The sequence below is a fragment of the Microtus oregoni genome, unplaced genomic scaffold, assembly GCF_018167655.1.
Source record: "Microtus oregoni isolate MIOR12 unplaced genomic scaffold, Mior012 000012F_ref0000307, whole genome shotgun sequence".
NCBI classification, from domain to species: domain Eukaryota; kingdom Metazoa; phylum Chordata; class Mammalia; order Rodentia; family Cricetidae; genus Microtus; species Microtus oregoni.
Window position 1 is genome coordinate 44435599 of NW_024543071.1, and position 23267 is coordinate 44458865.

Genomic DNA, 23267 nt, shown 5'->3' on the forward strand with positions numbered 1-23267 from the left:
TGGAGTGGGAAGAACACTACACTGAGATGTGCAGTGCCGGCCACCATTGTTTAAGCTTGTGTACGTTCACCATTCTCTGGGGGCAGTGTTCTTATCTTTAGACAAGGAGTTGGTTCTTATAAAACTAGACTCGGGAGTGTACTAGGTGATGAAGCCTATTGTGCATTTGTTTGTTTAGTATGTAGGCAGAAGTTTCTGTCCCACCTGTTCCTGCAGCCAGTCAGTCTCAAAGAAGCACACCGAGGCTTATCTTAATTATAAACTGTTTGGCCTATTAGTTCAGGCTTCTTATTAACTAGCTCTTACAGCTTATATTAACCCATAATTCTTTTTTATGTTTAGTCATGTGCCTTGGTACCTTTTATCAGTGAGGCATTCTCATCTTGCTTTTTCCGCTTCTGACTGGTAACTGCCTCTCTGCCTTTCCTCCTTTCAGAATTCTCCTAGTCTGGTTGCTCCTCCTATACTCCCTGCCTGGCTACTGGACAGTCAGCATTTTAAAACCAATATGAGTGATAAGTCTTTGCAGTGTACAAAAGCATTATCTCACAACATCCAGTATTCAGTAGTGAAACATTATGCCAAGCCCTGTTGTTTTAGCTTAAGGTAAATATTTTCTTGTCCATGTGACCATTTGAAATGAACAAGAACTGGTTTAGACATATAAATCCTTTTCAGCTTACCTCCTGTGGTTGAAGAAGTATCTTGCCTTTCTCCAAATCCATGTGAAAATGATAAGTTATAGCCATGAATTATCCACATACAGTAGACAGCACTACGCAGAGTAGAAAGGGGCTATACAAGGTCTTTTATAAACTAGATGTGAATACATATCAAATTACTAAAAGTCTCCTAATTTTATTATTTTAATAATAATAATAATAATAAACAGTAGTATAGCTGTTCCTTTGGATTCTGTCAAGATTGAGGCAATGTATATGTAAACTGCCTTGCAGAGAGCCATGGTGACTTTTCAGTAAACAGCATCACATATTCTAATTAGTATTCTGGCTAATTCTGTGTTCAACATGAACTCAGTTTATGACATCTTCATGATTTTCTATTCTTTTGTACATGTATCAGTAGTAGTAGGAATATTAATAGTGTGAATCCCCAGGCCTTGTGCTTTCTATCTCTTTCATGCTAGTGTCTCTTTCCCTTTGTCCTCAGCTTGGTAATTTTATACCAGTAATTATATAATTATTTCATTAAACTTTTTAGGTGTCATTTCTGTATTTTAATACAATCAGAGGTAACTATTCTGAAAACAAACTTGAGATTGTACTGTCTAAGACTTTCAAGATGTTACATCCTTACAGCTGTCCTTGAGAATTTTGTAGGTTTGCCCATCATTACCTCTATTATGCACATGACATCAAATCACATGCTTTGCCTCTGAATCAGAAGTGAGTTGTGCAGGCAATGGCCCACATCAGAGCACTGGACTGAGCTCCCAAAATCCAGTTGCAGAGTGGAAGGAGTGAGAGTATGAGCAAGACCATGAGGGGTTCATCCACTGAGATAGTTTGCTTGAGCTAATGGGAGCTCACCAACTCCAACTGGACTGGGAGTCATCTCTAAAGGGGGTTGACAGTTGGGGCAGACTGAGGGGCCACAGACAGTGACAGAGGGATTTGTCTCTATGGCATGTACTGGCTTCTTGGGATCCTGTTCTCTTTGTATGTAAACCTTGTTCAACCCAGATGTAATAGGGAGGGCCTTAGACTTTCCACAGGGCAGGGTGCGTGGCCCTCTGTTAGGATTGGAGGGGGTGGGGGAGAAGCGAGTGGATGGGGAGGGAGTGGGAATTTGGATCGGTATTTTTTTAAGTAATAATAAAATAAGTGGGTTGTACAAGTATGACAGTCATCAAACTCTTGATACCTCACCAAGTACCCTTGCTTCATTTTTTTTCTTTTGAATATCTTATGAATATCACATAAGTACATGACCAGTAGAATGAGCAGTGAATGATGGAATTGATAAACAGATGCCTGGAACTCTTTATATTGTCTTTATACAGTCTCTGTGTTGGTTACAAAAATTAAGTGTATGAACTACATTATGAAATGTATGAAGCAAGGCAGAAAAGATGTGTATAGAGACATAAAACAACAGGGGTGCCAAGGTCCACAGATGTTGTTCTTCAAGTTATGTGTATAAACTATCTCTTTGATATTTAGTGTGTTTATCTCCTGACTCTCACTTTGTGATGAACCTAATGCATTAGAATCAGAAGTATTGCACAGGAATCTCTGATATGAGCCAAACGTTTGTGCTTATCAGAGAAATGCCATTGCAGTAGTAAGTAAGATACTTAGAGTATTACTTTACCTCTTGCTGGCTGTGGGGCCTTGGATAAGACCCAGCTCCTATTTTTACCTAGTGTTTAGCACCAAAGTAATAGTCTGGGTGCTTTCTATGCTTATATAAAACAACTGAATACTAAAATTTAACCTAGAGGGAATTATGTATTTAGGAACTAGAAAAATTTCTTATACTTAGTCGCTGTAGTGAAAGGAAATCGTCATCAGTCAAGTGGACAATGTGCTGTTTTTTTTTAGAGCAAAGAGCTCTGCATACTATAGCAGAAGTGAAAGTCAACCAGACACAGAGCCTTCCCCCTAGAATGGTAGCACTCGTGTACTGAGATACTAGGACTATACTAACCTTCTTTATGTAGCTTTATGTGTTTTCTTGAAGATTTAAAGATCTGATATCCACATTAAAGTGGCCATTGAAAGTGAATATTAATTTTCAAAACTATATAGACACAGGTATTTAGTGATTAAAAAACTCACTCATCAGCAAATTGAATTAACTTAAAATATTAACTTTGAATTATAGATTGTTATTCTAGACCCTGCTACAATAAATGTATTATACTGGTCCCCTCAAGTGCACTACATACTAATTCTCAAATGCATCGGACTCTGAAGGCATTCTTGGTGTACATTCTCCAAGTCTAGTGTCAGGATTTACCCATTTGTTCTCTTATCCTGCCACTGAAGAAAAAAAGAAAGATCTTGTCTATTTCAGCTTTCCACAGCCCTGTATTTCCATGACAGTGATCTGCTACAATGCTTGTTTCACTTTTACTGAATAGGGAGAAGGAGGAAAGTGTAGACAGCTACTCCAAACCAGTTAGCCAAGAATTTCCTGTTCAGTATCCTCTCTTTAATTAAGCCATGAGCAATTGGCTGTCGGATAAATGAAGTTGTTGAACAGCAGTTTATGAGCTTCTTCTGGCATTTAAATCTCTAAGTATTCATTATGTCAAGGTAGAGTTGGGAGACACCATACTGACCATAGCTAGTCTTACCTGTCTAGGTCCTGCTGCGTATGTCCTGAGAACTTGGTAGTGCTGTTGGACAATTGGCCAAAGCAAGTAGTAAGGCTAAAGCTGGCATCAGTGTCAAGTCACTATCAGCTGTGAACTATAGGGAAATCTAAGAAGTCATGGATGCCATGGCAGCCCATCTTCCACAGTGGTCTTGGAGGCAGAGAAATAATCTGCCTGCGTAGGAACCAGCTTGGAGGCCAATGTGTGTGAGTCATGGTGGCATATCTGTGTGAATGCCTTATATTATTGCAGTGCCCATGTACTCCCATTTCTTATTATTGTACTGGAACATTAACAATGTCACCACCATTTGATTGCTTCACAGAAGTAGCTTGAGCACAAATATGCACCTCTCATGTTTGAGATAACACAAAGAATATTGTTTCCAAGACAACTTTGATGAATTGTCAGCTTTCTCTGGGTTTTTAAACTCATACGAGAAGCATTGTTCTGCTTATTCATGCTGAGTAATTTGTATACCACAGTAGTTTGTTTGGAAAACATGCCTGTTGTTCTTTAAAATATGCTTAATGCTAGATTAGAGAACAGAACTTGGGGGGGAGGTCCCCCTGTTCATATAAGCTCATTTCTAAGGCATTTAAAATAAAGAGATTGGGCCTGTTTGGTATTTAAAAACCCTTCACATGATGTTTTTAAAACAGATCAATTTCAGCATTAAAATGTTAGGAATTCAGCCAAGGAGCATTCAGCATGGGTTGTATAGCTGTAATGATAATGTATTATAACTATCTTTTTTGAAAGTGATTGTAGAGCACAGTTGAACCTGGTGAATTACATAATTTAAGAGTGTTTGCCAGAATACTGTTGGGGAGGAATTTTTAAGCTTTTCCTAAACCAAAGTAAAATGAGAGATGGATTTTATTATGCAGTACTTAAATCATAAGAATAGTCGTCATCACAGAATATCTAAAGATAACTAATTTAAATTGAACAGAAGGTCATATTTCTGAATGTTATTCATTCTTGCCAGAATATTGGGATGTAAGAGAGCATATTTTTTAGCTACCTTATTTGAGTTTAAAATTTTTTGTTTGCATACTACCTAAAAATTCTGTCCAATCAAAAGTAATCTTATGATTGAGACCTTATTGAGATCAGAAATTGACTGTAATTAAGAACTTAAATACCAATCATACCATTTAGGTATAGCATTAATCCATCTTAAAACTTTTTTTTCTTTTAGGAAAATGTTCACATAGGCATGCTTCATCTTCAACCTGATAGCTTGTCTCTTAAGGAACTGTGCCCTTGTTAGGTTGTTTGTTTGTTTATTTGTTTAAATTGATTAATTTTGTTATGGTGGGTCTTTATATCCTGCCTGTTGCTGTCTTTCTTTACCCAAGAATTGGAATATTTTGGATAGTTCCACCTATAACTTTGGAGTATAAATTTTATTTTTTTGAAGAACTAATATAAGTTGAATTGTGTCCAAAGCAGAAAGACATGCAGCAGGATTGCAGAAAGGAATGAGACAAAAGGACAGGACTTCTACATAATCTTGACCTAGCCTCTCCTATAACACTGAAGCTCATGCGTGCATGCGTGTGCATGCGTGTGCATGCGTGTGTGTGTGTGTGTGTGTGTTGGAAACAGTCTAGAAGATAGTTGCTGAGATGTAACATATATCACCCTTATGAGAGAAACATATATGACATTTTTTAGTTGTATCTCTTTATTGTCAAGAACACATGACAACATGTGCTTAATGACTGATTACTAAAGTTTTGAGCTTATTGCATATATAATGTTGGCTCCTGCTGTCTAAAAGATGGCATTCAATTCTGCTCCCTATGTCTATGAATGTGACTTTACTTGGACATAAGATTTTGGTGGATGTGATTAAGTTACCATGAAGGTCACACTGGACGAGTGAGATTAATCTGTTTTATTTCATTAATGTAGTAATTGCTATATGATGCTAACTTATAATGAGAACTTACACTAATAAACCACAAATGATACGTGTTGAAAGCTTTTAAAGTTTCCTCACTTGGTGCAGGCTGTGTGTGTGTGCGTGCGCGCGCGCACGCGCGCGCGCATGCGTACATATGATAGCAGTAGTAAAAAGGTAAAGAAGCCCTCATGCAGCTCCCATTTCACGAGAGGCATGTATCATCTAGTGAACACTTCAACATCACCTTAGTTTACTTTGTGTAGACTGCTGCAGTGAACTTGCCTGTGCTCCTTGTGCATCCATGAGTTGGGCAGTCTACATCCTGTGCAACCATCTGTGGTTGACCTTTTAAGTGAAATGTTTCTGCTTTCTTTCCTTCCTCTCACTTAAGAATCTTCAAGGGGAATTCTCAGAACTTTACTTCCAGTTTTTTCTCCCTTTCTCTGCTTCTCTCTCTCTCATTAGCATTTTCACGTCCTTTGCATCTTTCATACTTACACAGAGTACAAGCTTTCATTTTGTGTTAAGCATTCTTGGCTGCCAGGTATCGTGGCACATGGCTTTATTCCTAGCACTCCTGTGAGACAGAGGCAGGTGGACGGATCTATATGAATTCAAGGCCAGCATGGTCTAGAGAGTGAGATCCAAAACAGCCAGGACTACACAGAGAAACTGTCTCGTCAAACAAAAACAAACAAAACAAGAAAGAGTTCTTGGCTTAAGTAGTCCTATAAACAAACCTTAACCCATGCTCCTGTAAATCACCGTGATGAAACTGTTTGGTTCACAAAACAAAACCTGGAAAAGGATATGAATGTTGGTGGGGGGGGATCGCAGTTGAGAAGAAGAAAGGGATTGGCAGAAGACAGGACAGAACAGGGGCGAAGAGGATGTGAATATGATCAACATTTGTGTACCTATATAAAAATATCACAGTAAAACTAATCTATGTATAATTAGTATATGCTAATTAAAATATTCTTTTAAAAATTTTGGCTTAAGTCATATTTGAGTCTATATCTGTCAGCAAGCCACCTGAGCAGTCCCCACCCCCACACACCCCATCTCACCTTTGTCCTCTTTTCTTGATATGTTGCTGCTGAGAACTTGTTGAATTTTTAACATAGTAGTTAGTATCTTTTCTTTTGACTTTTATAATGTAACCAAACACTTATCATTAAAGAATTGTCTTCTGTTGTCAGCCATTTGCAGTCATACATGACTTTTGTTATTTCAGAAACTCAGGTTTCCTTCTATCTAAAATAAGGTTCACAAATGCTTTCACATTTTCAACTAATAATAATAATAACAACAACAACCAAACATTTTGGTTACAACAGATGCCAGTTTAGTCAGTTTGATAGGAAAAAGCTGGAAGTCTATACTAACACCACCTCCTTTTCCTCCTTTTCCTCCTTTTCCCTTGCAAATGCTAGGCAAGTGCACTACCACTGAACTGCATCATCCCCTTTTTATTTTGTGTGTGGGGCGAGGTGTAGGGAGGGTGTTTCAGTAAATTGTGCAAGCTGACCTTAAACTTGCTGTCTTCTTTCTGCTTCAGCCTCCCAAGTGGCTGAGATACAGGCCTGGACAGTACTTTCTGAGTAACAGGAAACTAGTTGGTTTCTCTGGGCCTTCCCAGATAAAGGTGGCACTTACCCTACCCCATTTAGTGGAGCACATTGTAACTATGAGCTTCTGGTGTTGCTCTTTTGTTTTGGGGCTGAAACTAAACTCACTACTTAACGTAATACATTATTTATTTTTTAAGCTATATTTTTATTTTATGTGCATTGGTGTCTCCCTGCCTGTGTGAGGATGTCAGATCCCTTGGAACTAGAGTTATAGACAGTTGTGAGCTGGCATGTGGATGCTGGGAATTGAACTTGGGTCCTCTGGAAGAGCAGCCAGTGCTCTTAACCGCCAAGCCATCTCTGTAGCCAAGTAATATATAATTAGACTCTTACCTTTCAGTGCACCCTTCAGTGGCTTTTTGCTTTGTGTTTCCCACGTTCTTTTATTCCATAGCAGTGGTTACTTAACAGCCATCCATGTTACTACAGTGGGATGCCTCAGTCCTTTTGTTCAATGTGACATTTTTGGGCCACTTAATTAAATTACATTAAATGATATGTTTTGTTGCTGAACAGTTGAACTACAGTGTGGATAGCATCTCGGAATTTTTTGGAAAATATCCCTATAATACAGTTTGAGCTTGTAAGGAGAAGTAGTTAGCTCCTCTAAGGTAATGCCTTTTGCAGAATTATTTCTTTATTACTGTTTGGTTGGATTGATGTCGACAGTGAACACCAAGGCTTTGATGTTTTATATGACATTCTTCCTCACTAATTAACTTCATTAGTGTAGTGGGGAAGAATACCATATAAAACATCAAAGTCTTGATGTTTAATCACAACTTTAAAGTCTTAGACTCTTCGATTGCCATACATTTCAATTAGTTGAAAGAAGGTCGAAGATTCTGTTTCCCTTCTCTGGCCTTCAAAGCTTTTCCAGATTCTTTTCTGGTTGACTTTTGGTACTTGATCCTAAATGTTAATATAGACAAGCTAAAGTGGCCGTGGAGGACACAAATAATCTTCCTACAAACTATAATCTAGTTTCGTTGAGAGCCTCAGTTTCAACAGAAGGCAGTCATAAATTCTTTTGAGTATTAATGGAAGTATGACTGATATAATAATAGGTCTTATTACTTTGTTTTCTGTTGTCACAAAATATGTGAAGCTGGTTATTTTAAAAAGATAAAGATTCCTTGGCTCACTGTTCTTGAGAGTGAGACATAATAATGGTTCATGTTACTTTGTTTTCTGTTGTCTCAACATATCTGAGGCTGAACATCTTAATTGGGGTGGGTCTATTTGTTGGCCTCTGGTGAGAGTCTTGTAAGACATGATAATGACATGAACATACTTGTGGGATGGGAAGGTAGAGGGATTCAGGGCCTGCACAAACCGTAATAATCCCTTTTGAGGGTAGCCCTCTCTGTGTCGCCTGATTACCTTGCACTAGCATCTTCTCTTGATGGTCCCACCACCTTTCAACATCATCTGGGCGCCAAAGAACAAGGACATTATTCAACTCACCTCTGTCTGGATCACCATGGGCTAATGTTCTCCTGAACTCTCCAGTGTTGTCAAGTTAGAGCCACTTCATGTTTCCGTTTTACCATTGTAGTTCAGCCTTTCAGTTCAGAGGTCTTGTATTTGCATGTATTTAATGTGAATTCCTAAATGACCAACAACAGGAACTCTTCCTCTTAGGTCTTTCCACTCCAGTATATGTTCTTTGTTTCTTTTTTTTTTTCATAAGGTTTTACAATAGCAATAATGTAATTCAGATAAGCAATTATTGTAATTGACCTTGATGCTAAATGTCTTTGGCTTTTACCATAGTTTGCTTATATCCTGAGAATGGCCAATTATCTCATAATACCCACTTCATTGACATTATTGTTTTAATTATCACATTCAAAATATATCTCTTTGTCATCATTGTAGAGTCACACATGGGAATGTTACATACAGGCATTCAGAAGTGGGTTAAGAGTGCTGCACTTTATCTCAGGACAGGGTTGAGGTTGAAGTTTTTCTCCCTTACAGCTCTGACCTATGATTTTGGAATTTGCAGTTTCTTATCTGTTCATTATTGCATGATTGGCTGCAGGGCTAGCAAGTCTGGGATCTCCCTGAGCTGATTGTGTTCTTGCAGAGGTCCCTAAGGTAATGTGGTGCCAATGGCTATGCAGTTCTAGTTGATTAGGCATTCTGATTGATAGCAATCAGCAGTGGCTTGCCATTAGCTGACTCTGCCTTAGGTCATAGGTTGTCCACTGTGGAATCACCCAGGAGCTTTTTAAATATAATTGCTCTGGGATAGGGCCAAGGTGTTCCTCTCCCTCTTCCTTTTTCTCCATTGTGTTCTCCCTTCCCCTCCCTTTTTCTCTCTCTCCTTATGTGCAGCAATAGCTGAGAACCACTAGATTTTATCAGTGTAATTGTAAGTCATGTGGCTGGGTTTTTTTATTTATTTCTTTGATAAAGATAAGGATGCCGTTTGTCACATGACTTACATGGTCATATAAGCCCTATGAGGTTAGGAGTATTTTCATGGGGTACCTAAAACTCCTTTCTGAATTAAGAAACTATATCTGATTTAAGATGCATGAAGTTGGCTTTACTGACCAACCTGATTTCAGTTTTATGTACACATGCATACTTCTCCGAAGGAAGTCATTTAGCTAAAGCTCCGACATCTTCCTCTGATCTATCCTCTTCTCATCATAATTGTTCTGTGATCCAGCTTTGGATAACTGTAGTAGTTGCTAATTGGTTCCTGCTTCAAGCCACTAAGACCTTCTTTCATAATCTCATTCAGAATTTTGCTATTTTAATTTAACATGAATTGACGTGCATACAGAATTTATATTTTATGTTTATAATTCTTCTTATTTTTAATTACAAAGGATAGATCTAAAAAGATATTTTCTGTCCATGAGGCTTTCAAAATTCTTACTCTAGTTTAACTGAGAAGGAGTCTGATGGGAAGGTTTGAGAATTTAGACCTTTTCCAAGACCTTGGATTCATTTTTAAACCATGAGTACCTTTACTGCCTTTTGGTGACATGTAGAATAACCCAGGCCTTACTGAGGCCTAGTGGGTCTGCACAATTATCACCACCCTACTTTCCATACTGTCCTCTGAGACACAACACTCTGCCCTCCATGTTTTCTAGTTCTACCCTCTGATTTATCTCCTTTTGTAGCACAGAGTGTTTGCACTTATTTTTAATTTATTTTATTGATAACTTAGGTTATGTTCCCTATTTAAGGTCCTTTGCCTGTTCTTTTTTCTGTATCCTTAGTGTCTTGAGCCTAGCAAAATACCTGGCTACCTACCAAGGTGCCTCTCACTTATCATTATACTTGAATTCTTGTTGGAGTCATTTGTCAAGTTGTGTGAACGTGGAGATGCAGGTGTATGGCACATTTCTGTCACCATGAGTCAGGATTGTTCTAGAGGCACATTTAACTTGAATTCTACAGACTGGGGAGAAGGAAGCACTAAGATAAGTGTGTAGCTAGAGTCAGAGTTGAGAGCATGCTTCTTCTTTCCATATGTCATAGCAGGTCAGTCTCTCAGCTTCCAGCTGCCCAGAGGGGGTTCTTGGTCAGGGCTTAACCTGTGCCTTTTAGGGCAAGTTCCAGAAGTAAGCAGAGAAGGGCAGCGTACCTTCCCCTTCATATAGTTATTACAAGCAACTGTCATTGGCCTCCATAGTTCATGCCATAAACTGGATAGTTTACACAATAGAACTATACCTCTTAAAAGTTTGGAAGGCTCGGTAGTCTTTGTCAAGATATCTCCCATCAAGAGTCTTGACGAAGGGCCCATTTCTGAGTCATAAGCAGCACCTAGCCATGTTTGTCATATTAGTGGGAAGAGCAGATACTTCCTCTAGTTGTCTAACAAGCTTACTCATTCAACTCATAAGGCTCCACACTTGACCTAATCCCCTTTCACAGGTCCCACTTTCAAATACAAACACATTGGGCTTTAGGTGTTAACTTAGAGTTGTATTGGAACATAGGCATTTAGACTGTAGCCAGAAATCTTTATAGAGCATAAACCCTTATCTCCGTTGGGCAGCTTTGAAAGTAGAAGCTTGGAAGGGTTGCCTGACCCAGAATCACATAGCTTATAAATGTTAGACCAAAACCTGAAACCACAGTTCACACACTAGAGCACATGCTTATTGCATGATGTACTTCTTGAGATTCTATGCCATGGAAAGCTGGTGTCTTGTTACCTTTCACTTCCCAAATGTCTGTGCTGTGTCATTTGAATAATCTTTTGTTCTTGGAGACATTCTTGAAAGTCCTAAACTGGAATCTTCTGAAACAGATCACTGCTCCTAAGATACTACAAGCTAAATACCAGATCAGAGAACATTGAACTTATTAATGGAGGACAGCCTATGATGGGATGTTTATACACATATGTGCATATATGAAGAGAGACGAGCACAGAAGCCATGCCTGAGTTACAAATTACTTATATTCATTTATTTGGTTAGCAAATACAGCATTGTCCTTGCACTACCAAATGAAGTCCATTGAGCCATTTTAGTTTTTAATTGCAAAAGTGTACTCCTAGACTAGCGTTTTTTCTTTTTAGTAAAATGGTGATTAATCAAATAGTATTCATTTTATTTCTCCATACCACAAGAGTATTTTCTTCTAGTCCATTTTCAGCATGCTGCAATTTTGCACCAATTAGTTTGATGCTGAATTGCATTTAGTTCCATTCAGTTCTGTTTACTGAGTAGCACTGTAGTGATTAAATGTCGTAGAGTACACCAAATATACAAAAGTAATTAACCCAGAAAGGACATGTTTAGAATAAAGGTCAATAGCCTCTTTAGCCCATAGTGCCAACCGCAGGCTAAGTGTTGACAGAGGTGTTGCTGGTAGGTCTGTGTGTGTGTGTGTGTGTGTGTGTGTGTGTGTGAGAGAGAGAGAGAGAGAGAGAGAGAGAGAGAGAGAGAGAGAGAGAGAAGGTCAAATGGAGGAAAGGGAGAGTATTCACACTTGTCTGCTATGGTAAGTAGAATGAAATATGGAATGCTAAGATTTTTCTCATCAGATTGTAGTGGCACTGTACTTATTGTTTAGAAAGCGGGTGGGACAATAGACTGCAATTTTGACTTGCCTGTCAACATTTCAGCACTGATAGTGCCAAGATCTTTCTTGGTTTAACCAGAGTAATCTTTTTTTAAAAATTAAGATATATAATCACATCACTTTCTCTTTTCCCTTTCCTCCCTCCTCTCCCAAGTTTTTCCAACTCTTTCCATGTACCCAAAGCCCAACTCTCAAATTTATAGCCTCTTCTTCCCTGTTTTATTATTGTTGCATATATGTACATGTATGTATGTATATACATCAAAATATAAATACAACTGGTTTAGTCTGTTGTTTATGGGCATATGGTAACTAGAGTAATCTTGATGCAGACTAGGTGACTCACCCTTTCTTCCAGAGTTTTATACCCAGTCAAACCTGCATCTGCAGATCTGTCATTGAAAAGCTGTTGCTTAGTCATTTCTCTTGAAATCTTTGCTCATATATCTAAGCATTTTTATCTCTTATGTTTTCATCCCTCTATATTTGAGTCACCATCAATCACAGTTAATATTAATGAATTATTAATATATAATTAAAACTGCATAAAACAGCAGGTAGTTGATATTGTAAAAAAATAAAGAAAAAAATTAATAGAAAGCTTTTTCTCAAGGATTGCATCTTTCTGTTTTATAGTTAGCTATTTTTCCCCCATTTGTATGTGATGATTTAGCTGCCCAAGTGGGGAAAAAGAAGATTTTCCATTTAAGTAAAAGCCTTAGGATGAAATCCCTAGGGATTATTATTTTTAAATGACCATCACAGAAAAATTACTAGGTCCTTGGGAATCACACCTTTTCACTGGTCAATCTTCAGAGAAAAAGTGCTTCTCCCTAGCTACAGACAGCTATTGACCACATGATAAGCAACAGGGATGAAGTTAACTGAAAATGGCCCCTCTTCTGCCAGAAATGTATCCCTTTTAGAATAATGAAGGAAATTGGTGGCCTTGATATGTTTCTTCAACAGCACTCACCATATATGCAGTCAGAGGCAAGGCTGGCACAGACCCTGAAAGAAGACCTGCACCCTAGATTGGTGGAGTTGCAGCAAAGAAAGGTATCACTTTGGATTCACCTCTACCCAACACTGCTTACCTCTGTTTCAGTTTTATGTTTCCCATTGTTTCCTCTTAATACGTTTTCAGCCTAGTTCACTTTCAAAATCACCACTTTGAAAGCCTTCTTCCTTTGGTGTGGCCTACCTACACAAACTCCCATCCACCCCTTCACAGACACACAACTATTAAGACCACAGAAGTGATTATATTGAATGTCAAGGATTCAAAAGACTACTATCAAACAGTATACACTTGCTACATATGTGTACTTTCCAGTATCTAGGTAATGAAAATCACATGTGATGGAGAGCATACTCCATGTTCCTTTGTTCAACAGCTTTAATGAGGCAGTGGTGCAGAAGCCAGGAAAGGAGATGAGAAGCCGAAAGGGAGATCACATGAGGTCCAGGCCTGGCATCACAGGTCAAGAACTTTCACAATATGACAATTAACTGATACAGAAAAACTGAAAAATTCTTAGCCTCACAGGCCAGAAAAGAAAATTCTTGCCAGAACTTGCATAAAACTCTCAAGTGAAAAGACTTGGGTGTCTACTATAACAAAGAAACTTCCAGGTGAATTGGGAAAAGTAGATAGGAACTGTTCTACCTGCCCTATCATAGGGCTGAGGACTTGCAATGTTAATGGGTATTTATTTCTCTTATGACTTTTGGATTTGTGTTGCCTAATATGGTAACCACAAGCCACACGCACCTGTCAAGCAACAGCAATGTGGCCTTTCCAAGATAAACTATGAGTATAAACTGCAAACCAGCCTTTGAAAGTGCAGTACTAAAGAGGAGAGATTATAAAATATCTCAAATGATTATATTGATTATGTATTGATATAGTATATTTTATATCTGGAGTTATATATGTAATTGAAATTAATTTTACGGTTTCTTTTACATTTAATACTGTGGCTACTAGAAAAATAAGTACATGTGTGGCTATATTGCATTTATATTGACAAATTCTATTCTGAGATCCAACTCACTTTTTGTTGAAAATTTATCAGTTGTAATCATTAGAAACTAGCTATTCTGTCCTAACATGAAGACCAGAGGTTCAGATTGACAACCTTCAACTACTAGGCAGTTTGTATTTAAATTGGTTGATTTTTTTTTTATTTCCTTCTGTGTTCCTGAAGAAATGCTATCATACATTGTATAGAACATTTGCAAGAATAACACAGAAGAATACATATGAGGTTTTTTGTAGCTAACACTCTCAAAATGATATATGTTTAACCTTATGTAGATTGAAATATTTTACTAGAAAAAAAACAACATGAAAAGACCAAGGTAAGGATCCTGATATATTAAGGTATGGCTTGCCAAAGCTTGGTGCTAAGTCATTACCCTGTTTTAATTCTTCTAAACAGCTGTTGGGATTATATTGGTATTTATATACACACACAAACAAAATATAGCACAAGATAGTTCTTAAGCAATTTACCCTACCAGAAAATTCTTAAAGCTCGCCACTTTGGTTTTTAGGACAGTCAAATTTATATACCCCATTGAAGGAGAGTTAGTAGCATTGATAATAGGGCAGTAGGTAAAAGAGTAGTTTAGGCTATATCTTCCATATTTTTATTCTTCCAAAAGAAAATGACCAATGCGTATAACTCTAATTAGTGTAGAGTCCACATACAAATATTTTAAGTATCTTGTTAATGAGGGCAGAGAATTCTTGGGGAGAACAAAAGCACATGACTGTATTAAATTTTGCAAACATGAAGGCCACTGAATTGAAAGGCACAGAATGAACTGGACAATTAAACATTTGTGTACAATAAAAGTTGTATTGCTTGGCAAATGTTTATTACAGTTTCTGTTAAAATTGTGATAATCAAGGCGAAGTACTTACACACACACACACACACACACACCAAACCCTGCACCATTGCCTCTTCATGTGGCCCATAGCTTGGACCACATGCAGGGTGCCTGTCATGTGAGGAAAGCTAAGACACCTGTATAAGAGTCAAGCTCACTCACTTCTTTGGCATCAAAATGTCATGTTCTTGCCCCCAAACTACCAGAAAAAAAGTAAATGTATTTAATGAAATTTCTGGTGCAGAGCCAACAGTCTTATTCCAGGAAGAGGAAATAACAGTCAAGAAACCTCAAGAGGACATTAAGATAATGTTCTAATTTAAAATCAATTGTATTGATACCTTATAAATTATTAGGGCATTTTATCCTGACCAAGTAATGTGTAATGCCAAGACCACAAAAACAAAGCATGAATGGCCAAATATCAAAGTGCTGTTTTACTATTTCATGAAGTAAAACAATGTATATGTCTTTCGTATTATAAGTACTTTGACTTATGATGGAAAGGCAAGCTGTGGAATTCATTTATCTCTTTATTTCTTCACTTCATGTATATTCAGTAAATCCTTGTTGAGTGAAGATTGTGCAGTAGTTTCCACCATTGCTCTTCATATAGGCTTATTATAATAGATGCTAAGTATTCTGCTCATAATATGAGCTCTTCAGGCCTTACTGAGACCTTAGAGCAATGCCCCCACTCTAGCCCTACCTGCTGGGAAATGAAAACTTCAATAATTGTAGTAAGTTCTAGCTAATAAAAACTGATGCAGGCCAGTCTTAAACCAAAGGCTATCTGACTATGTCCACAGTGTGAAAACTGGAAGTGCTGTTTCAAAATCACCTATCAGACTGTTAGTCACTCTGGTTTAATTATATGCAGCAGTTTGTCTTGACCCAAGTTTCTTACTAGAAGAGAAACAGAAAAATAACAATAACAAATAATAACAAAAACTTAAGAGTATGTCCTTCATAAATTGCTACAAAGATGAAACATAGTAAAGGTAGACTTCATTATATAGAAATTATATTAAATATTCTTTTAACAAGGGCAGATCTTCACAAAGTTCCAGCTATTTTTGAAGGTGAGTTTTGATTTATGTTAATTTGAAAAAAAATTTCTGTGAGATTGTCTGCAGAGTATGCTTTTTCTGACAGCCATAATCAAGCACGTCATTTAAATAAAAGTCTTGGTGTAATGAGCAGTAAACCAACACCAGTGACTGACTCAGAGTTTTGCCACAGTCAACAGTAATTTAATTTACATAAATCTGCATGTGATATGAATTGTCATGTGAGACTTATGCATTTTGACCAAATGATTTTCATTTTTAAGATATTATATTTCTCACAGCTGAGGTTCATTCATTTGCTCTCTGGAAATATGAATATTTTGGTTATTAATAGTCAATAAAAATATCAATCACATTCTCCTGGGATATGGTACTATGTTAGTTTGTTGTACATAAATTTATTGGGCAGTCAATGTTTTTTAGAAACCTGGAGCATTTGTAAAATGTGCAGTGCTTCATCACTGAGACACAGCAGAACTATGATTTTCTGAAGTCAGGGGCTGGAGGAGACGACTCAGTAGCTAAGAGCACTTACTGCTCTTGAAAGGAACTGAGTGTAGTTCTCAGCACCCACGTGACAGCTTACAGTCATTCTTACCTCCAGTTCCAGGGCATTCATAACACCAAGCATGCCCTCCCTCAGTGTTCATACATACTCTCGGGCAAAAAACTAATGCTTGTAAAAGGAAAATAAATCTTTTTGAAAGAAAGTAAGTTACTAGTCATTATTTGCTTTTTTTGGTATAGGTATGCATTTTCAGCTTGTCTAAGAGGTTGCAGAGGATATGTTGATTCTGGACTTTGGTTGTAGCATCAGTAAAAGGACCTGTTGGTATCTTGGTCCTCCTCTGACTTCTCTGAGTTTACCATGACCCACTCATACTAAGGTTTGAAACTACCTTTCAGTTAGAGTAACAGTGTAATTTGACATCTAAATGATTATTGTTGACATAAAAGAAGCCTGGAAAATAAAACAAACTCCAATCAGATTTTCATGGTGCCCCTTGGCTCTTCATTGTCCCTGTTTTCCTGACTAAAACCTGACTTACTCTTAAATGCCTAGTAGATAATGAAGGCAACACCCATGGCCAGTGAGTGAGTTTTAGGATTTTTTTTTTCATGTTTGTCTGTTTGTTTGGGCAGGGCACACACCTGCCACAGAGTATGCATGGAGGTCAGAGGAGGAAGAGTTCTATCTTACCTTCCACTATATGAGTTCCAGATCATAAACTCAGGTTGTCAGGCTTAGTGGCCAGTACCTTTACCCGCTGAGCTAGCTGTCTTGCCAGCCCAAACTTTTAGGGTTCTTTATCTTAGATGTTCATTCAAATTTTAGCATATTATTTCTACTTAGGACCATTAAGTGGGCAGTGATGTCTAAGCATAATACATTTGTTAATGAAAAGCAGAATTAATTTGGGGGACATTTTAAATCAAATTTTAAAATCCCATGTGAATATGGTATTTATAGTTCTTTCTCTGTCATATAGAATCAGAACTTTACTGTGATTGTTGAAAGGTACTCTTTGGTTTATTGAAATCCTATCCTCATGGGCCTTTGGAATGTATGTGTTGAGGGGAAGTACTACAAAGTGCCTGAAATAGTCCTCACATGGACCTTCTTTTTCACAATCTGTAGTAAATAGAAACCATAGTATAGTGAGGTATCAGCATTACTGTCATTGAGAGGCTAGGCTCTGTGCTTAAGACTATTTCTTGACCTTTAAATAAACTGTTTTTCTTCATCCTCAAAGAAGCCCAGTGGGTGAAGATAGTATTTTACTATCCCAAACTACAAAAAGATTGAGTGAAGGTAAACATTATTCCTGGGGCTACAGGGCTGTTAAATAGAAGACTCCATACTGTCTGACTCCAGAGGTGCTCTTGACTGCTATTACAATTAGTGTTCCCTGTTATTAAAATTAGCTAATTATATTAGTATGGCCTTTATAGAACTCTTTCCCATACAAGCCATCTTTGATCTGGAAGTGGACAGGTGTTGGAGTTGTTGGAAGTATTAGTTCTATAGCAAATTTGACCAACAGCCTAAGTAAAATCTAAGGTGGATTTCAGAATGAGGACTAGAAATTTTTCCTTTTTGAAAAAGCCTGTTTTATAATAGTAGGAATAGCTGTAAGGTACATTTGTGCTACCAGTATAATTGGGGTATACAGGAGGTAGCAATTAACAGACTTATAACTAACTGGTCAATATGCAAAAAGTAAGACTTTGGAGTGATCAAACCTAAATGGAACATATATATCACACTCCACCTCTTCAAGTTTAAGGGATCTATTGGACAAGGAGGCTGAAAAACATAAAGGAAACTGTTTTCTGGGTATAAAAGGGCAGCTATCCACAGTTACCCCCAACTTTTTTATTTTAAATACGTCATTTTATTCCTTTTCCTGATAAAAATGGATTTTTTTTAAATGCAGAGCTTTACAAAACATTAATATCCAGAGTATTTTTGACTTTTAAATTGATCTGTTTCTGTGATTATCCATGTATAACATATTGCTTGTATTATGATAAATTGTAATGAAAAAAAAATTTTTTTCTGAATGAGCCTAAATGTTTAGATGTGAATAGTGCCCTAATGGGGTTCCAGTAAGTGTCTTAGGTAATAAGCTATGGAAATAAGCAACTTAACTAAGCTTTTATGATAATCAAAGAGATGTTAAAATAAACTTTTCTAGCAGAATCATGATTGTCTTTATCATCATTTAAGTCTCCCCATTCCCATACTCAGGGAAGACCCAAGTGCCCATCCAGTAGCAGAGTGGTAGACTTCTAAGCTGTGTGGTGAGAATCCATGCCAAGCCAGTTTGACTCTAGAGCAGTTATGTTATTAGGGTGTTGCTGATCACCTCAATATTCATTGAGCAGCTTAACCTTTAAGTGCTAGTGATAATTACTTATTATTTTACTAGCAAAATGTAATGTGTAATGGTTCTACAGTGAAATTATGGCAGGGGCCTGGAGAAATGGATGACTCAGTGGAATTTAGATCTCCAAAAACAGGGTGGACATGGTGACCCCTCTGTAATCCCAGCATTCAAGAGGAAAACACCTCTTGTAGAACAATTGCCTGGCTAGACTAGCACAAATGGTTGACTCTTAGTTCATCAAGAGACCCTGCCTAAATAAGTGGAAAGAGACCATGGAAGACACCCAGCATCAAATACCACATGCATGAACACATGCATGTAAACTTAAATACAGCTGTGCACACATACTACACATACATTCATACAACATACAAAGAAAGCTGACCATACAACAAACAGCAACCTTAAGTAAAAGGAAGCTGTTTGATTTAACATGTATGATAGTAAATGAGCACTAAGACGAAATAGGTACTGGGCAGTGTTGGTGCAAGGCCAGTTGTGGCGCATGCCTTTAATCCCAGTACTTGGGAAGCAGAGGCAGGCAGATCTCTGAGTTTGAGGCCAGCCTGGTCTACAGAGCAAGTTCCAGGCTGGCCAAGGCTAAACAGAGAAACCCTGTCTCACAAAAGAAAACAAAAAGACAAAAACAGCATTACTTTTTAGCATTAATTTTTGAGAATGTATTCATTATTTTTTAGCAATTGTTTTTTTTTTCCTTCTTTGAAGAAAGTTGAAATGACTGGAAGTCGAGTGTCAGAAGGCTTAGATAGCGTCAAACATACATACGCACACAAATTCTTCATTTGTAAAATACCAAATTGGTAGGAGAAGGCATCTTATTCGTTAAAAAATAATAAGATGGAGAAAGGGTGGAACCTTTTTTTGCAGTTCCAAGGCACCCTAGCACATTTTACTCAAACGATAACCTGTGAAATTCATTCAGTGACCTTCTTCAATAAATCTAATGGGTTTTTAAAAATGTTTTTGTTCTTTGGGAATTTCATTCACTGTGTTTTGATCATGTTCGTTCCATACCCCAACTCCTCAGATCCACCTCTACCTCTTCAGTCATCCACATGTACTTTGTGTGTGTATGCTTTTGTAACTGCTGTGAGATTCTGTGGATAGCTGCCCTTTTATACCCAGAAAACAGTTTCCTTTATGTTTTTCAGCCTCCTTGTCCAATAGATCCCTTACCTTGAAGAGGTGGAGTGTGATATATATGTTTCATTTAGGTTTGATCACTCCAAAGTCTTACTTTTTGCATATTGACCAGTTAGTTGTAAGTCTGTTAATTGCCACCTCCTGTAAGAAGTAGCTTCTGTGTTGAGGATTGAGAGATTTTGCTGACCTACGAGTATAGTAATAAGATGATTAAGAATCATCTTAATGCTATGTGCATTTTAGAAGGATATTAATATATTCTTCCCCAGGGCCTATGACCTATCTAGCCACAAGTTTTTAGCCTCATTGTTAGTGCTAGATGGGAGTTCCATCTTGTAGAACAGACCCTAACTCCAATTAGAAAGTTGATTACTCCCTTAGTCATGCCACTATCGCAACAGTGACCATATCTGGCCAGGCTAACTTAGGAAGTTTACAGATGAGTACAACTGATGGTAACATTTCTCCTCCAGTAGCATACATTGTACCCTCCAGCACTAGGAAAGCTAGCTAATAGAGATGAAGCTTCCAATTCAGTATCAACTTGATTTCATCATATTCTGTGACTCAAGTGGCTTTAGCATTAGGGTTTTGCTGTCATTTTCTAGATGGTAACCAAGAGCAATAGCAATAACCTTAAATGCATAGGAGTTTGTGGGATTCCTTTGGCCAACAACTCGAAGCAGTGATTCATTCCTGGTATTGGTTTTTTTTTTTTTTTTATTTGATAGTAGTTTCTGGTTGGGTTACTTCTCTCCCCCCCCCCCCCTTCATTTTAAGGTAACTCCATTTAAACTCTTTTATGTGTATATATATTTTAGGAAGCTTCTATATGATATTTTCAAAAGATTTTTAGGTGTTAGATATCTCTTCCCAAATTCCCTCCTCTACCCTACCCTCCCACCTCCCGCCAGTTTAATTATCTGAGGAGTTTTGAACTAGATTGAAACACATGTTGAGGGCCATTTGGAATTCTTTGTGTTTAAAAACATTCCTGGCCAGTTCTATGCAGCCCACCTTGCTGGGTGGCCCACTTCAGGGGAGCTACAGTCTGAATGAAGTAGGAGGAGTTTTGTAAATAAGCAGCAGTCTAGTTATTGCACATGCTCTGTTCACTGAATAAACAGCGTATTAAGGAACAACAGGAAGGGAGTAACTAATTCTGCCAGGAAGCATCTGAGGAAGCTTTGAAAACTGACCTTAAGAGTTGAATTTTATGTTAAAAGATACTGAGCAAAAGGGTACCTCTGTAATCCCATGGAGAAAGATAAAGATGCTGTGAAAATACATAGAGCTCTGGGGAACATGCTCAATGCACTGATGGCAGCATGGCAGGGCCAGGACCATGGAATGGCACTCATAGTGGATGCTTTGGACTACAGTCAAAATCAGGAGTTAAAATGTCTTTCCTAAAGTTGCAGGAAACCAGTTGTTTTTTTAAAAGAAGACTAAGGATAGATGACTGAATCTATTTTGGGGAAATAGAAGATTCTAAAAGTATGGAAAACGTATTAAGGGTAATAACTAGATAGGAAGTTCTGACTGGAAACCATTGTCTTTGTGTGTTACTACAGTGACTATAGAACCATACCAAATTGGGATTGGTAAGCGTAGGAAGCAAAAATGTCAAGTCTTATGACTTAGAAATAAACTGAAACTAGAAGTCTTTAGAGACATTTAAGTTAATTAGTCTCCTTCTAAATTTCTTTGGGAGCTGGTAATGTAGCTAAATCGTAGAGAACATTTGCTATGGGGGAGGCTCTGGGTTAGAACCCCATCACCATAAAAACAAAAATCATCTGATTGTTTTAGTCTTTGTTCTTAGTGAATAATGACCAAAGCCTTTTCTGTCATTTAGCCCAAGATTGGGGTGGGGGTTGTTAAGGGTAGAGTGTGTGTGTGGAGGTTAGTGAATAACTTGAGATATTATTGGTCCTTGCCTTTAAATTTTTTTGAAAAAAAAGTCTATTGTGTGCTGCTGTGTACAGGAAACCATCTAGCTTCTAAACTTCTGGGATTCTCTTGTCTCTACCTTCTGTCTCCTTGTAGAAGGGCTTGAGTTATAGGCACATGCTGTATCTTCCAGATTCACATGGAGTTTTTAGAGAGGAGCACTAAGGCCAATGGACCATCTCCCTAGCTCATGGCCTGACAGATTCTTGAGGGTAGTTTTTGTTTTCACTTTTCCATCCATAGTTTTAAGCTGTCATACATATGCTTAATTATCAGCTGACTTTCATGGCAGAGAATCACATTTCTCAGGCTTCAAATCTTGTCACCAATGTAGGGACACCTCAGGTTAAGTGCCCGTTGAAAGAATAGACATCAAGCCTGTGGCCTGAGCCTACGCCAGTAGCCCCTTACTGTGGTTTCCTGAGGCATGAACCCACTTCCTTTGCTCTGGCCACAGTGAGTTTAGGGTTTCCAGAAACAAAATGAGTAGGCTTATGAAGAACATAAAGAAATAATACAGTTGATGTTTGCAGGCATTTTTTTTCTTGCTTCTGCATGTTCCAGGCCGTAGATGTAGGCTGAGTAAAATATTCTGTAATTATGGCCTATGTATCACATGGCCACCACATTTGGTTACTCAAGCCTTTAATGATTATTTTCCTCTTTGTTAAATTTTTTTAATTGAAAACTACTGGTTATCCTTTAAGCTCAACTGTATTCAGTTTCTCTGTGGAAGTTTCAAATACCTACTCTGTGTCAGCCAGTAAACTTTACAAAACAAAACAAAGTCACGCCTATCTTTCCCTGGGTTCCGTTTCTTGTGTTTCCTCCCTTTCCCTTTGTATAAGTCTTGAGCAAGATGCTTGAGATACTCGAGACCAGATCTGCTCTTTGGGGTTCGTACTCAGCCTGCTGTCATTTTTATTCTCTTTTTTACTCATCTTTCAATTTTGTCTTTCTGTGTTTCTTTTCCTCTGTACCTCTGTCTTTCTCCTTTCATCTGCTCCTGTGTCTCCTGTCTCCCTTTAACAGCTCCCCAGGCATGCACTACAGCACTAAATAAATAAATAAATAAATAAATAAATAAATATTTAATTGCTCTTCTAAGTGAATGATTTTTTTCAACCCAGTGTCTGTTTCTAATTCCAGAGCTCTTCGGTATCCCCATCAGCTAGTTTCCGAGGTTCTGAGAAACACAGGAACTCTACAGACTATTCTTCAGAGAGCAAAAAACAGAAAACAGAAGAAAAGGAAATTGCAGCTCGCTATGTAAGTTCATCCACCTTTGCTTTGGTGGAGGCCAGTTTGTCTTGCTCTTTATATCAGCTGCTA

At 37.8% G+C, this 23267-nt stretch overlaps 1 protein-coding gene across 11 annotated transcripts in view; it reads left to right on the forward strand.

Moving 5' to 3' along the window:
• Window positions 1-23267, forward strand: part of Tle4 (TLE family member 4, transcriptional corepressor) — a 134858-nt gene that overhangs the window by 93458 nt on the left and 18133 nt on the right. For 6 of the 11 annotated variants that reach the window (XM_041660884.1, XM_041660885.1, XM_041660882.1 and 3 more), the window contains 2 exons: window positions 12926-13015; window positions 23085-23204. In XM_041660884.1, the coding sequence (XP_041516818.1) occupies window positions 12926-13015; window positions 23085-23204 (210 nt within the window). The remainder of the gene's footprint in view (window positions 1-12925; window positions 13016-23084; window positions 23205-23267) is intronic. The other 5 variants (XM_041660888.1, XM_041660890.1, XM_041660892.1 and 2 more) reach the window with 1 other exon arrangement.